Here is a 14445-nt window from a genome sequence, read left to right on the forward strand (position 1 = left end):
ATTCAACCTCCCTGGGGTTCATAAACTGATCTCAAAACCATACTGTTTCTATAGTAACAGTGGCAAAAAGAAAGCAGTCCTGTTTGTGGATGAAAAATTGTCTTCCTTCTTTCTAAATGTGGGAGACAAGTTACATGTTGATAGCAATCTATTCCACCAGCCCTGAGAACGAATTGAAATCTAAACACTCAGAATGCCGTGAGGTTGGGAGTCAGACCTCATTCCCAGAAGCTAGCTGTCTGTTTGTGAGTACAAGGGAGAGGGATTTTATTGACACTCTTTATTTCCTGATGGGTTTTGTGAGTTAGAAGCCCAGTGCCAGCACAACTGTTCCTTTCAGCATTGCAGATCTGCTTTGCACAGACTGCTATGTTACTATCTCCACTTGCCACATCATCTAACAAGCAAAAATGGTAAATGATTAAAAAGCTATTTCCAGCTGCTTTAAATACTCTTTTTAAGAAAATACTGAGTCTTAACTTCTCAGGTAAGATCTCAGAGCGGATGAATACGCAGTTCTGTCAGGGAACTGAGCTAAGTCATAGATGAGACTCCTCTTTAATCTTCAATGACCATTTGCTATTGCAGGCCTATTATGCGATATTCCTGAACAAGGGTCGTCTGGAAGTGCATCTCTCCACAGGGGCACGAACAATGAGGAAAATTGCCGTCAAACCAGAGCCGAGTCTGTTTCACGACGGGAGAGAACATTCTGTTCATGTGGAGAGAACTAGAGGGTAACAATAGTCCTAACGACTGACTGTACTGTCATAACTAACGCGAACTCCTTTGCTCGCCTTAGTCCTTTACTGGACCTTTGTGTGTATGGACATACGATGCATTGCAAAACTATCAAGTAGTTTAATTTCATCTTCTTTATATTTCATACTTCGGGAACCTCATTTCCCTTGACCCTTAGGAGTTTTGTTCTTAACGTTTTTATGCTAGGTGGTTCTCCTCTCCACCTTTGGAAAAACCAAATGCATCTTCTGAAGCGTAGATAAGAAAACTCCCTCCTCACCTCTCAAATACTCTCTCCTCAAGTAGGGCATGCGCATGGTGAAACGCACAGAACAGCTCAGCTGGAGCCACCAGCCTTTGGCAGCTGCTGTTTCATTCAGGTTCCAAAGCAGTTATGGCAGCTGCTTAAAAATCTGTCACAGATACAGAGCGCGGCCCGCGGCTGCAGGACCCACGGAGCACGGTTCTGGGCATGCCTCGTCCCCGGCCCTTACCCCCGCACCCCCCGCCAAGGTGTGCTGGGTCCCTGCGGGACGGCTCCGTGAGGGAACAGAGTTGAGAGAGGGAAGGGAGAAGGCTGCTGTCCTGCCATCCGTGCACGGTGGCTGCCTTTCTGCTGATCCACCAGAGCACCTGCTTCCCAGCCCTGAGTCAGGGAATTGCTTATTAGTGTTATAAGCTGATTTCTCATTTCTTCAGAATGCTACAGTACTTCATACTTACTTTATTGGGGAAGTCATTTGGTTTTTTTTTCATCAAAATGTTGTATGACAACTCAGAGAGGTAATGAACTTAGAAGAACAATTAGAGAAAAAGAAAACAGAAACCCAGAGACTTCAGACCTCCAGACCCGCAATCCATTTTATTAGACTGAAGAAATAGAAGAGAACTGGAAATCAAATCTGATGAAACCTCAAAACACAGAGAATACATTTAAACACAACAACAGTATGAATGTGTAGCAAAAGTTCAAGTAAGCAGATGTTATTCTGTACTTAAAAACCTCCATTTTCTAATCATCTTCGTGTGGATAACAGTTTAAATAAGTAGTAAGAATGCCTTTTCTTCTAAGTAAGTGATGAAGCTCTCCTTGGTTCATGTTTTTCTATTACATAGAGCATTAGGTTGTGGGATGAATTGATACTAAGCCTTCTTGCAGATATCTTCTAACTGAGATGTTTAGAAACCATGATTAAGACAAATGAGGGATCAGTATTTGGACTAACTAAGAACTTTTACTAATCTTATAGGCACATATTGCAGTCATGGTCTCTGAAGAGAAATGCAAACTGAAATTTTTCTCATTTGAATCTTAGGGAATGCTCTAGAATACTGATTTTACATGTCTTCTAGACTAGATTTCAGGTCCTTTGCCAAATGGTAGTCCTTCTCATTGTAGGAAAGACTTTCAAAGTCTTTAAATTTTAAATAACTTCAAGAAGCAAATGCAGATCTGACAAATATAGTTGACAAAAAGATCACCCAAATATGTTATTTTGTAGACAAAGAATTCTGACATTCTCAAGTGCATTATGGTGTTATGCTAAGGTGTCCTTTTAACAGGTGTGTCTCTTCAAGAAGGGTATTTTATTATGCCAGCTTCACAGCTGTTGGCCATCAATCCAACCTTTATTTGATTAAGCTCAGTGTATAGTGCATCCCCCGAAAACTGGTCATTCAGTTAATTGGCCATATAAACAAACAGTTTTACTATTAGCTGTTAATTAAAGGATAATGTATTGGACATATTAGTGGGTTGTCACTGCAGTCTGTGGCAAAGCAAGAACTCATTTGCACCATAATGTCTCATTCAGCACTCTGAGGTCAAAAAACAATCATCACCTATCCTTTAGGCGAGCACTTCAATTAGCTGATTAACTAGAGATCACTAATGACCCTAAGAACATCTCCCAGAAACATATTTTAATGCTTCATATCAATTCTATGGCATGCTGTGTGTCAAATACTAAACAAAGATTATGTCCTTTAGTCATTCTAAATGTATGTGAGATCTGTATTAATATCATCACAGATGAGGATATATTAACTAATTTGCCAAAAATCACATAGCTAGTAAATAACAGAGGCAGGATTTAAACCCAGATATACTTGACTTTAACACCCCCATCTGTGCTCACCCGCTATTTATTCTTACCCTTTTTGTGACCTCAGAGATTTGTATTACTTCATGTTGATTATGATACTCCTATTAACTTGGAAATATTTGCTTTCTTCCAACACTATTTAGACCATAAATGTCAGCTGTTATTTCTTTTCTTAAAACTCTGGATAAGATGGCAATTTTAATACCATTAATACCACCTCATAATAGAGAGGCAAACTTTTCAGTATTACTCTTGCCCTTTTCTCTCCCTCTGCCTCTCTTTACCCGTCCTCCCACATTCTCTCTCCTTTTCTACCCCTTCCTCTGCAAAAATTCCACTCCCTTCACTTTGGTATCTAATTTCCTAGTACTCCAGTGACCTCTGCCTTTTATAACTGCTTGGCCCTCTGATCTTCCACCTGGAGTCCACCTCAGTGGCCAGTAGTTCTAACTGGACGAAAACAGTAAACCCTAAGAGCCTGGAGGAGACGTTTAGGCAAGTAGGTATTCTCCTACGTGAAAGCATTCTTCACACAGGTACAGAATTAGGCTAAAAGACCACAAAGTTGTAGCAGATATTTCAGGAGTAATTTGAGGTTTCCAGAAAGGGATCATGATTTGGACACTGCAACCCAAATATTTCTTTCTTACCATCAATTAAAAAAATTTCAGATTGTGTTTCTCATGTAAATTGCAAATATCAGGGCACTTCTCTTAATATCTTTTACCATGTACGCAGTTCATTTGGTGGTGGTTTGAAAAAAATCTTAGATCAATATTCCATACAAATAAATAGAATTTAAGTAATAAAATATTTAATTATAAAACTTCAAGAATCAACTATTGAAATTTTAAGGAAATTCAGCTGACCTATCACAATACTAATAGTAATGTAATGATTCTTATAATGCTTTTTGCACATAGTAGGTCCACAGTAAAGAGTTTTTGAATAAATACTTTTTAGAAAGGAAATGCACCAGAATCAGAGAGGACATGTAGGTAATATCCCTATTTACAAAGAACTAAATAAATGACCTAGATTTGATGCTCCTAGGATGTAAAATACAAACTGGATTCGGCTATAGTCTTCTAGCAATGCCCTTATTAAGTAATACAGACTCAGCGCAATGCCTTAGTTAATGCTTTCCATGGTTCGAAATAGGTGTTCTTATCCTCATTTTATAAATGAATGAAATGAGACTGAGCAAGATTAAGTAACTGGCCCAAGGTCACACAGCTAGTAAGCTTCCATACTAGTGCTTACTTCCAGTCGGTTCCTTCTGAAAGCTCAGGCTCATTCTACATCTCCACCCTATGATCCAGTAAGAAAGGACCATTGCTATGGTCCTTGGCCCAGAGTCTGGCAAAACATCAATGTATCATTTCCCCTATTTTGCCTTTGAAACTAAACCCAACCTGCTCCCTCTACACCTCCTGAATAATGACACTTTGAGCCACAACAATATCTATTCTTTGTCTTATTCTCTTACATTTGAATTGTCCCAAAGTGGGCCAGTTGTTCAGTGCCATTTCAGAGCATCTTTGCCCTAGTTTATTGTTTCTAATTTGACATGTGGTTTTTCTTCTTTCTAAAATCAAGTAAAATGGCATTTTAGAACTGAGTTTTCCACCTAAGTACTTAGGGTTTTCTCCCCAGATGTGAAATAAGTTTTCAGCAATCCATTCATGATCCTCGGGCTATTGACTAACACTTATGACTAAGAGCCCCATGCTGACTACTGGGACTAAAGTTTAAAATCTGCTTCTAGAACAAAAGAGAAAATACCTTTGGTCATTTTCATCAGCAGAATTCTTTGTCTCCTGATTCTGTGCCCCAGGATCCACAGAGTGAATAAGTAGCATGAGGTGCTCAATTAGTAATGTGCGAGTTCTCTCTCATAAGCAAATTAGGGAAATTAATGAAACAGCCACTAAGGAAAATCATTGCCGAGAACAGTTAGCATGGTATTCTGGCCTGCCTCTTCTATTCAAAAGCCAGCAGCTACGTTCTTTATAAAACATCCTGTAAGTGTTTGCTGTTGATTCCTGCAATCTAAGCTCTCAGGGGTACAGTTTGTTCCCTAGCAAGAAGATGAGAGCTAGCACAAAGCAAGAAATAAAGAGCTAAACAAAACGTGACCCCATGCTGTGCTAAACCGACGGAGCCTCCTGCGATTAGACATTACTACCCCTTACAGAAGCCTCTGCTCCACAGGCTCACGTGTAAGGCCGCTGTTGTCAACCACCACCAGAGGCTAGTGTTGCAGCTGCACCATTGCCTTGTTTCCGGAAACTCAAGGAGAGTTTACAAGGGAGGCAGAGGGATGAGATCCTGAGAAACAGTACTGTGTGCTTAGTGTCGAATCCCTAATCGTCAAACTTGGCTCTCTTAAAAGCTTCAGGAAGGAGGGGTGCGGGGTGGCAGGAAAGAGTTGGATTTCCGGTTGTGTCGGACGTTGTGTGTTTTTTACTTGTTTATTTTCAATGTTTTATCAGCATCTTTACTGTTCAAGTTGATGAAGACAGAAGGCATGTGCAAAATCTGACAGTAGAACAGGCGATAGAAGTTAAAAAGCTTTTCGTCGGGGGTGCTCCACCTGAATTTCAACCTTCCCCACTCAGAAATATTCCTCCTTTTGAAGGCTGTATATGGAACCTCGTTATAAACTCTGTGTAAGTGAATCTCCTTGTTACTAATTTTTTTTTTTTTTTGGTATGAGCATCACTGTTGCATCTACACTATCTAAAACCATAGGGGGAAGGAAACAGTGAAGATCTTCAGGTGAGATTTTTTTTTTTTTTTTAAATTGCACTGATGACCTTTAAAATGGGAAAGGGGAAATTTGATGTCATGGTAAGGAAGCAGGACAATGAAAAATAGGAGAAAGTATTGAATTTTAATTATATTCCCGTAGCCCTATGGACTTTGCACAGCCTGTATCCTTCAAAAATGCAGACATCGGTCGCTGTGCCCATCAGAAACCACCTGAGGATGAAGATGGAGCAGTTCCAGCTGAAACAGTTATCCAGCCAGAGCCAGTTCCCACCCCAGCCGTACCTGCACCCACCCCAGTTCTGGCACATGTAAGTGTTTATATCCCGTTGCTTTCTCATTTTAACGCTGTGTTTTTAGTCATTTTCAGAACTAAGGTTATTCAGGATATCTAGTATACTCTACTGCTAGAATTAGAGGAAGGGTCACTGTAAGGAACGGCACCAAGAAACGGAGGAGAGCTTAAACAAGCTTTATTTGGAAATGCTCCCGGGCGAGGTTCACTGGTCCAAGAGAAAGGGGCTAGAGAAGTCTTATAGGGGTGGACGCAGGGGAGGCGCTTGCTGTGTGAAGCAGCCCTTTTTTGGTAATCTCTCGGGTGTTGTGGCAATGTCAGGTGTCGGTTACGTCAGGCTCAGAGCCGTTGGTTCCGCCCCTCGGGGAGCGGGAAGACCGGGGCCCAGTGGTGTGGCAATGTCAGGTGTCGGTTGCATCAGCCACTTTGGCGGGGGTTCCGTCTGGCTCCCGGGGCCCTTCCCCGGACCTGCTGGCCTTACAGTCACCTGTCTATGAAAACCTTTTCTCCTTATATCTTCCTTGGATTACTTTCTTTTATATATCTGTTCTCCTTTAATTTTCCTGTTTATAAAATGGCACGTGTTTTCAGTTGAAAAGTTAGCACAGAAATGTCTACAGAATCAAGAATAAAACCCACCTACCATATAGCACCACACAGAGGCAACCATATTGATTTTCAGCCCCTTTTATTTGCATTTTGCATAGTAGATCGCATATCATGCATACAATTTGGTATTCTATTTTTTAAAACCAGTAATACATAATTAAAATTGTTTCTAAACATCATGCAAATGTGCGTATCTAATATGATCACATGTATATGTGTTTGTGTGACAGACAGACACACGCAAAATATTTCATAGCACTGGAGGTAGTATATCCTTGATTAGAGTGTGGATTCCAGAGTCAGCCTGCCTGGGTTCAAATCCCAGCACTCTAACCTACCATCTGTATGAATGTGGGAAAGCTACTTGGCTAATCTATTCCCCAGTTTCCTCATCTGTACAATGAATATACTAACAACACATATATCAAAGAGTCATTATGAGGATTTTTAAAAATGCTTGTTAAACCCCTAGCATATACTAAGCATTTAATAAATGGCATAATTACTATACAGTAATGATCATAATGACTGCTTTTTAACAATTTCTATCCAATATTATTGTAATTTTCCTAACAGCTGTGTAAAATATATACCTATATACCATCATCCCATTTTTCGTTGAGTTAATAAGCATTAGCTAGCCTAAGTAATACACCCAGACACGGCCAGTAAGTGACAGGATAGGAATTTTGATCCAGTGGGTCTGATTATACAATCTGGTTCCTTATCACTGCAACACTTTGTGAAGCCAAATAATCATCTTTTAGGAAAACTGGCCATTTATTCCAAGCATCATTTCTTCCTCTGTAAAATGTGGGTATTACACCTGCCTTGCCTGCCGATGGGATTATTGTAAGAATCAAATGAGGTAATGCATGTGGAACTTCTTTGAAAAGTGAAAGAAGCACACACACGTAGATACTGTGAGGAATCCCTGCATTTACTAAGTAACTATATAGTATGTGTCCAGTATTCTGCCGGGCACTGTATATCCATTATTTCATTTGATTCTCACAAGCTATTGTTTTATTTATGTTTATTTATATCATTGGAAGTATTATTAGCCCCAGTTCACAGAAGAAAATACCTACAATCACACAGCACAGCTAGCAAGTGCAAGGCTGTCAGTCATGTGGGGATTAGTTCAAGGAGTTGATTTTCTCCTAAGACCTCACTGAGATCTGCCACGTGGACTGTAGAATGTTTCCTTAGCTCTTTCATAACGTGGCCTTATGCTCGATTTCCCCCAGCAAAGGGAAGGCTAATGATCCTCCCTCCCTTCTGCCTCACGTACTGTTCTCTAGACTGTTATCCCTCGTGTCTGTTCCCTGGACTCAGGAAAGTGTTTTCAACTGAAGAATTTAAAAACACCATGGTTAAAATAAACGTTTTTGACCTTGGATCCAAATGTCCATTTGGATTCTATAGCAAAGTGGATCCTAAATTCTGAACAACTGACTTAGAATTATAAATTGTAATTAGCAGAAGCCCTAGAGACCAGCTGGTCCAATCTCCATCTTAATACATGAATCTTTTTATGTGATACTTGATGTGGACTTACAGCCTTTGCTTGAACATTCCATTGACGAGGATCTTCCAGTGTTATGATGAGGCAGGCTCTAGTCATTAGAAAGCCATTGATTATAATGAAGTAAAACTGCATCCCTATAACCTCTACGTAATGATTGTGTTTCTGTAGCCAAACACATTATATCTTCTCTAACAAACACCCCTTCAAGCATTTGAAAACAGCTAAGTGTTCTCCTTTCCCACGCTGAATATTCCATTATCTCAAGCATTCTCCTTAATTTCTAATTCCCATAGTCACACTGATAATATTCTTACATTTGCAATATCTCTTAAAAAATATGGCACCTAGAATAGACCATACTACTCAAAATGGAGTGCCCAGTTCAGAGAACAGCAGAGTTCCTCCTTTCACTGGTCTGTCATCATATTCTACTAATATACCTGGGAATGTTTTAATGTTTTACACGGATGGATCATGCCATTAGTTCATCATTAGGTACCATATTCAGTCAACCAAAACCTTGAGGGCCTTTGTATCACTTGAACTTCTCTTGAATCAGGTCCCTCAGCCAGTCCACATTGAATTGGTCTGGTTTATTGGTGAATAACACTGCTGGTCCTCAGTGATCACCTTTCTTTTCTTAGTTATATTTCTAAAACACAAACTTTCTTTTATAGGAGGTCTCAAGCATATCCTTCTGTGGTTTCTAGAGATCACATTTTTTCCCTTTTTCTGAAAACAAAGGTACTTTCCCATCTGGACTGGAGATTTTAACTCATTTAAGTTTTCTTATAACCTTCTGTTCTCATTCCAGTTTCCATTTTCTCTCAGCAGTATATGTTTTAACGTCTCCAAAAATGAGCATTCCACTTAGTAGACAAGACAAAAGCAAGAGAGAGGTTGAGTAGCAGTCCCGTGCATTGGTACAGAAAGACTCATAGAACATCAGATCTTGCACGTTATATTTATGACTATGTGGCCAAAATTACATATTTTAGAATTTTTCGTCTCTATTGGGCTGTACTGTATTTTCAGGGTTTCAGATCATGAAACCATACAGATCTCCTCTTTTAATCTGATTTCTTTCCCTTATCTTCATTCTTTATTTTTTTGTGTGTGTGGAGAGAAGTGTCGTCTTTTTAAAGGCTACTTAAAGGTTTGACAATTTATTTCATGACAAATATTTATTAAAAGGCTACTAAATGCAAAGATGAATAAGACATTTATGACATTTATTTTATGACAAATATTTATTAAGAGCCTACCAGAGAAAGAGAAAGAAAGAGAAACTGAGAGACATATTTGAGAAAGTAAAGTAGACATTAACATAAATAACACAGTAAGCAAATATGTGTAGAGGTCAGTCAGGATAAATGCCAATATGGGCTGCAAACACAACCTGCTGGCTTCCAAGACTGAAAATTAGAAGCATGGCAGGGGACACCGTTAAATTCCATCCAAACAAAATGGGTAGTGGTACCTAGAAGTGTGAAAACAGGTCCATAAAATGCAAATTGTAATATGCCACCATACTCTTATACTTAAAATCTTTCAATTGAAACAATATAAAATGAGGATGACATACTTAATGACATTATGTTAAGTAGGGAAAACAGGATATAAAACTCTGTATACTGCATAAGCATGTCTATATCAATAGCTAGAAAAATGCATAAGAAAAACCTTTCCAAGAAATGCATCAGATGCTAACAGCAGAGGTATATGGTCCAGAGATGATTTTCATCATTTCAAAAAACACTCTTAAATGTGTTTTGCTTTCATAAATGTTTAAAAAGATAAATTGAAAGCAGTGGTCTTTCAACCTTGATTCCTCCACAACATCCAGTTATATAGCTGATTTCTTCACTGGGGAAGAGGGACAGGGTGCGTGATCCCCTCTCAGCTCCTTTGCGTTGAGAGTCACTGAGGAAATAAACTGGGTCTTTAATCCAAGTTATCCACGATGCGGGTCTGCCTGCCTGTCTTGGTATAACCCACCTACCTTTACTCAGTGAACTCGGGGGGCTCACTGAATAACTTACTGTCCTCTCTAAATGTAAGTAAACTCACTGAAAAATGAGGATAATATCTACCCTGAGGATTATCATGGACGAAATTATATACACTGTGTGCAAAGCACCCAGCACCATGCCTGGCTCACGGTAACACTCCATCATTCTTCTTCTAAGGGAACTAGTTAGTTTAACCTTTCACACTATTAGGGTGAGATCAAGCGCTAGGAAAAGGAGGGTGAGCATTCCTTTTTAAACAAACTCCAACACGATATGGTTATTATCTCTCAAGTCTCCTATCATTTTCAATTCTCACCATTTTCTTTTCTTTTTTTAAAATCAGAATTCAGAATTTTAAGAATTTAAGAATTAAGACTTACACATTAATTCCAGAAGTGGGAACTGCCTATCTATATGTTTCTTATTTGTTCTAGCACAGTTGACAGAAACCCTCTCCTATTCTCAGTTCCTTTAGTTTTCTTCTTTATGCCATCGTACCCCTCCCCACCAGCAACTTACAGCAACAGGACGACATTCACTCTCCTCCAGGGCAATTTAAGAGTATCTTGAGAAAGCCCTGCCCTGTGAAATGGATTATGTCAATCCTATTATTAATACATGCCAGAACATCATAGATCAGAGAGCATATTTTATGCGTATTATCTCATTTGATAGTGTGATACCCTGTCTTCTCTTTATACTTTTATTCTTCAGCCCACTTAGAGCTGCATAAAACATTTCTACACGTTTTATTTGTGGCTATTTCTCGTGGAGGACGGGAGGGATTAAGAGTGTGGACTTCTAGTATTACAGAAGATTGTCAAAATGTGACAGGTTCTCAGCAGGTCTATACGGCGTTTATACCAAGTCTTTACAACCAGCATGGCCTGTGTGGATTTGTATACAGTAAGCTGGCTGCATGTTTTTTGTTTTTTTTTACTTGAAGTTTATTGGAAAGTTGAACTTTGAACTTCAAATTTTAAAACGTGAATAACTAAGAAGAGCAGCCAGGAAGAGTCCCTGTGCTGTTCGGGGCTCTTGGGGAGTTGGGGGAAGGAAGGGAGCAGAGAAGGAAAGAATAGAGCAAAAGAAAGCTCTTCCTCCAGCAGACTGAATGCTGTGATTTTAAAAGCTAAGTACAGTCCCGGCCAAAGGATAAATCAATTGGATACTGATACGTATTTAAAGGGGAAACATACATTTTCCATACTGCAAAGAATTACTGTTCAGGCATTAGTGTGTAAATAGTGCCGCAAATGCCCACTACTTAACAAAAAAGCTTATATGCAGGGAGTTAGCAAATGCCCACTACTTAGCAAAAAAGCTTACGTGCAGGGAGTTAAACTCAGTTTCTCAGTAAACAGCTTGAACAGGGATTTTGTATTTCAGAATATTAAAGTCAGTGCCGTAAAAAGTATCTTCCGCTTAGTATTCATGCTGAAAGAGCATCACAAAGAAGCACCCAAATTCGCAGATGTCATGTTAGCCCACATTTGTTAGAGGATTTTTGACTCATGAAAGAAGAAAATGATGCTATTTTAAATTAATTTTGTATTGAAGTATAGTTGAGTTACAATATTACATTATTTTCAGGTGTACAGCATAGTGAACCAGTATTTTTGCAGATATACTCCAATGATGCAATTTTTATATCATTCATCATTTGGTGCTTTCAAGGACAGAGATGCCAGTTTTGATCAATGCAACTGAAATCTCTACTCTGCACCAATCTAGAGTCAAGGAATGCTTATCCACCAATCATATGCCATCCTGAATCCAATAACTCATTTCCAAATGTCAGCCAACAATCAGCAGTTGGAAATGACCATGCTTTATTCTGATCTGAAATTAATTAACAATATGAAGGCGAAAATGTTAAGCTCCATTACTAACCTGCGGCTCTACCCACTTGCGTTAAGCATGGCTATGGGCAGCATGGCTTCCTTCAGAATCCTCTCCAGCTGTGTCCCTGTTCTCAGCAACAGGTGCAGGGCCACATTTAGACTCCCCACCCAAGTCTTGTCTGCCCACATCTTGTCACCTGCCAAGCAGAGACAAATAAGGAGCAAGCACATCCTGCCCTCTATTTTCCCCCATATGTACTTTAAAGAGTCCCCACAAGGTGGCAGGATTGTAACATGCTGAGATTGATGAGCCACTGCTATTTGTATTATTGTTTTAACACATTTCAGAGATAAGTGTTTCCAAAATAGCACAGGTCATGTATCACATCCATAAAGACAATGCCTCCCCTCGAGCTGGCTTGGAGAAGGACGACTCATCTTTCAACAGCCGTTCTTTAAAGGTTCCTTAAAATTACCTCATTAGAAGATCCTTCCTCTTAGCTTAGATTTCTATGGGAAGCAGGGTTGAAAATGTCCTTAATGACAAGATCATTTTATTCTCGTGCAAACCTTGGGGCATTTTCTATTCCATCTCACATGGTCACTCTTTAAAATGCTATTAGGGACTTCCCTGGTGGCGCAGTGGTTGAGAGTCCGCCTGACGATGCAGGGGACACGGGTTCGTGCCCCGGTCCGGGAAGATCCCACATGCTGCGGAGCAGCTGGGCCCGTGAGCTGTGGCCGCTGGGCCTGCGCATCCGGAGCCTGTGCTCCACAACGGGAGAGGCCACAACAGTAAGAGGCCCGTGTACCGCAAAAAAAAAAAAAAATGCTATTAGAAGGAAAAGAGCTGCTTGAGTGGCCAGGTGAGGAGCTCCACCCTCTGTGGGGTGTGAGGGACAAGGAAGAAGAGGCACAACAAACAGGCAAACCTGCTGGGAATGTCGGGCCTGGTTTCAGATCCACCCAAGGGAAAATGATGCAAAGCAGACACAATCCATCCCACCTCCCCTTAACCAAGTGAGAGGAGACATCTAGGCTTGCACCAAAAACATTACCAGATTAGAGACTGTTGGAGAATTGTCTTCCCATTTAAATCCTAAAGTAGATACACAGAAAATCCTCTTACACTGGAACCTCTCTGTCCTCTTTCAACTGCCAGTTTTATAAAGGAAGGTGATAGACAGTTTATTTAAACTGTTTCCATAATATCCATCCCACTGCAAATTGATGACAGTAAATGTCCACTCGGATGTCCTTAAAGAACAATTAACTTACATAACGGCTTTTATACTTTGCATTTACCTAATAGGGTGACGCATCTCTTCTATAAAACTGGCCAATCTGAGAACACGGTTTTATTAGCCACTGTTTTCCACCTGCTTCTCAGGATCCACCTGTTGTAAAAGTGAAGCAGAAGCCTCTCCGGGTAACACTGCTCTTCCTAAATTTCAAGTGGGTGTATGTACCGTGTAACGCTTCTAAACAGGACCCTTATGAAGTCAAAGGTTTTTCTAAAACAATGTAAGCAGGGCCTTTTTCATCTAGAAAAATCTGATAACGTGTAGCAGAGCCACTCAGCTCAAGACCAGTGTTGGAAATCACGTGTCCAGTCTACCAGCAAGCAAGGTTAGCATGGTGTTCAGGCCACAATGCCCCAAACATGTAAAGACAAAAGGTCTCCATGACAAATAGCTGCTACCAATAAAAGACCTACTCTTTACAATAGCCACTTTGATAATTTAAAAAATTACATTAGAAAAGTTGTTTTATATCAACATATATATGTAGCCACTAGACAATGTTAACAATAACACAGAAATAACCTGCTGGTGGTTTCCTTTTAGGCTATGCATTATAGTTCCCTAATTCCTCCACATCCAGTGACCTTTTCAATCCCTCAGTTTTTCAGAGCTGAGGGTTTAGAGATATTTTAGCTAAATTCTGCCCCTGATGGACTCCCAGCAGGTTGGATTCTCTTCGAGATTTCTGCAGGCTACTTACGTGTGTTGTGAGGGTCCTCTCTACAGGAAATATTGTGAGAGGTTGATAAATGATCCCAGTTCTATTAATAGCATCATTGAAGGCTGAGACATTAAGCTACCAAGGCCTTTCCATTTGGGCTCTTTTTGCAGTCAGGGTAATAAGAAAGGTGCCACATGTTGATTCCAAGAGAGGCCCATTCAGCTGTGTGAATAAATAGCATGTTCCTGTTCTACCCGCTGGGTTTTTGCATATCTGTGTGAATTTCAGCCACAGTCTGCTCTTTGTAACTGACCATCTCCTGGGAAGCAAGAAGGGAAATACTTCCATAAAGCCCAATTTTACAGCATTTCAAAACACTTAAAGCTTTTTACCTGCTGTGGCAGAGTGCTCCATTTGACTAAGCTCCAGAGAAAAGAGGGCAAGGCTTTTCCTCATCAAGTAAAAATTTCCTGTGCGCTGGTGAGTCATCTCCAAGGTACACCCTGGGAAGAGCTGCATCGAAAGCCTGCCTTGGGCTGTTTGGGAACCTCTGCTGAGTCAGCGTGCACCG

General features: G+C 40.1%; 1 protein-coding gene across 1 annotated transcript in view; it reads left to right on the forward strand.

Moving 5' to 3' along the window:
• Nucleotides 1-14445, forward strand: part of LAMA2 (laminin subunit alpha 2) — a 610905-nt gene that overhangs the window by 575162 nt on the left and 21298 nt on the right. The window contains exons 56-58 of the mRNA XM_089921992.1: nucleotides 589-737; nucleotides 5342-5518; nucleotides 5761-5929. Of these exons, the coding sequence (XP_089778118.1) occupies nucleotides 589-737; nucleotides 5342-5518; nucleotides 5761-5929 (495 nt within the window). The remainder of the gene's footprint in view (nucleotides 1-588; nucleotides 738-5341; nucleotides 5519-5760; nucleotides 5930-14445) is intronic.

Source organism: Delphinapterus leucas, chromosome 12, assembly GCF_059928025.1.
Source record: "Delphinapterus leucas isolate spDelLeu-1000000601 "Yukka" chromosome 12, BTC_Dleu_Yukka2, whole genome shotgun sequence".
In the NCBI taxonomy this organism is placed as follows: Eukaryota; Metazoa; Chordata; class Mammalia; order Artiodactyla; family Monodontidae; genus Delphinapterus; species Delphinapterus leucas.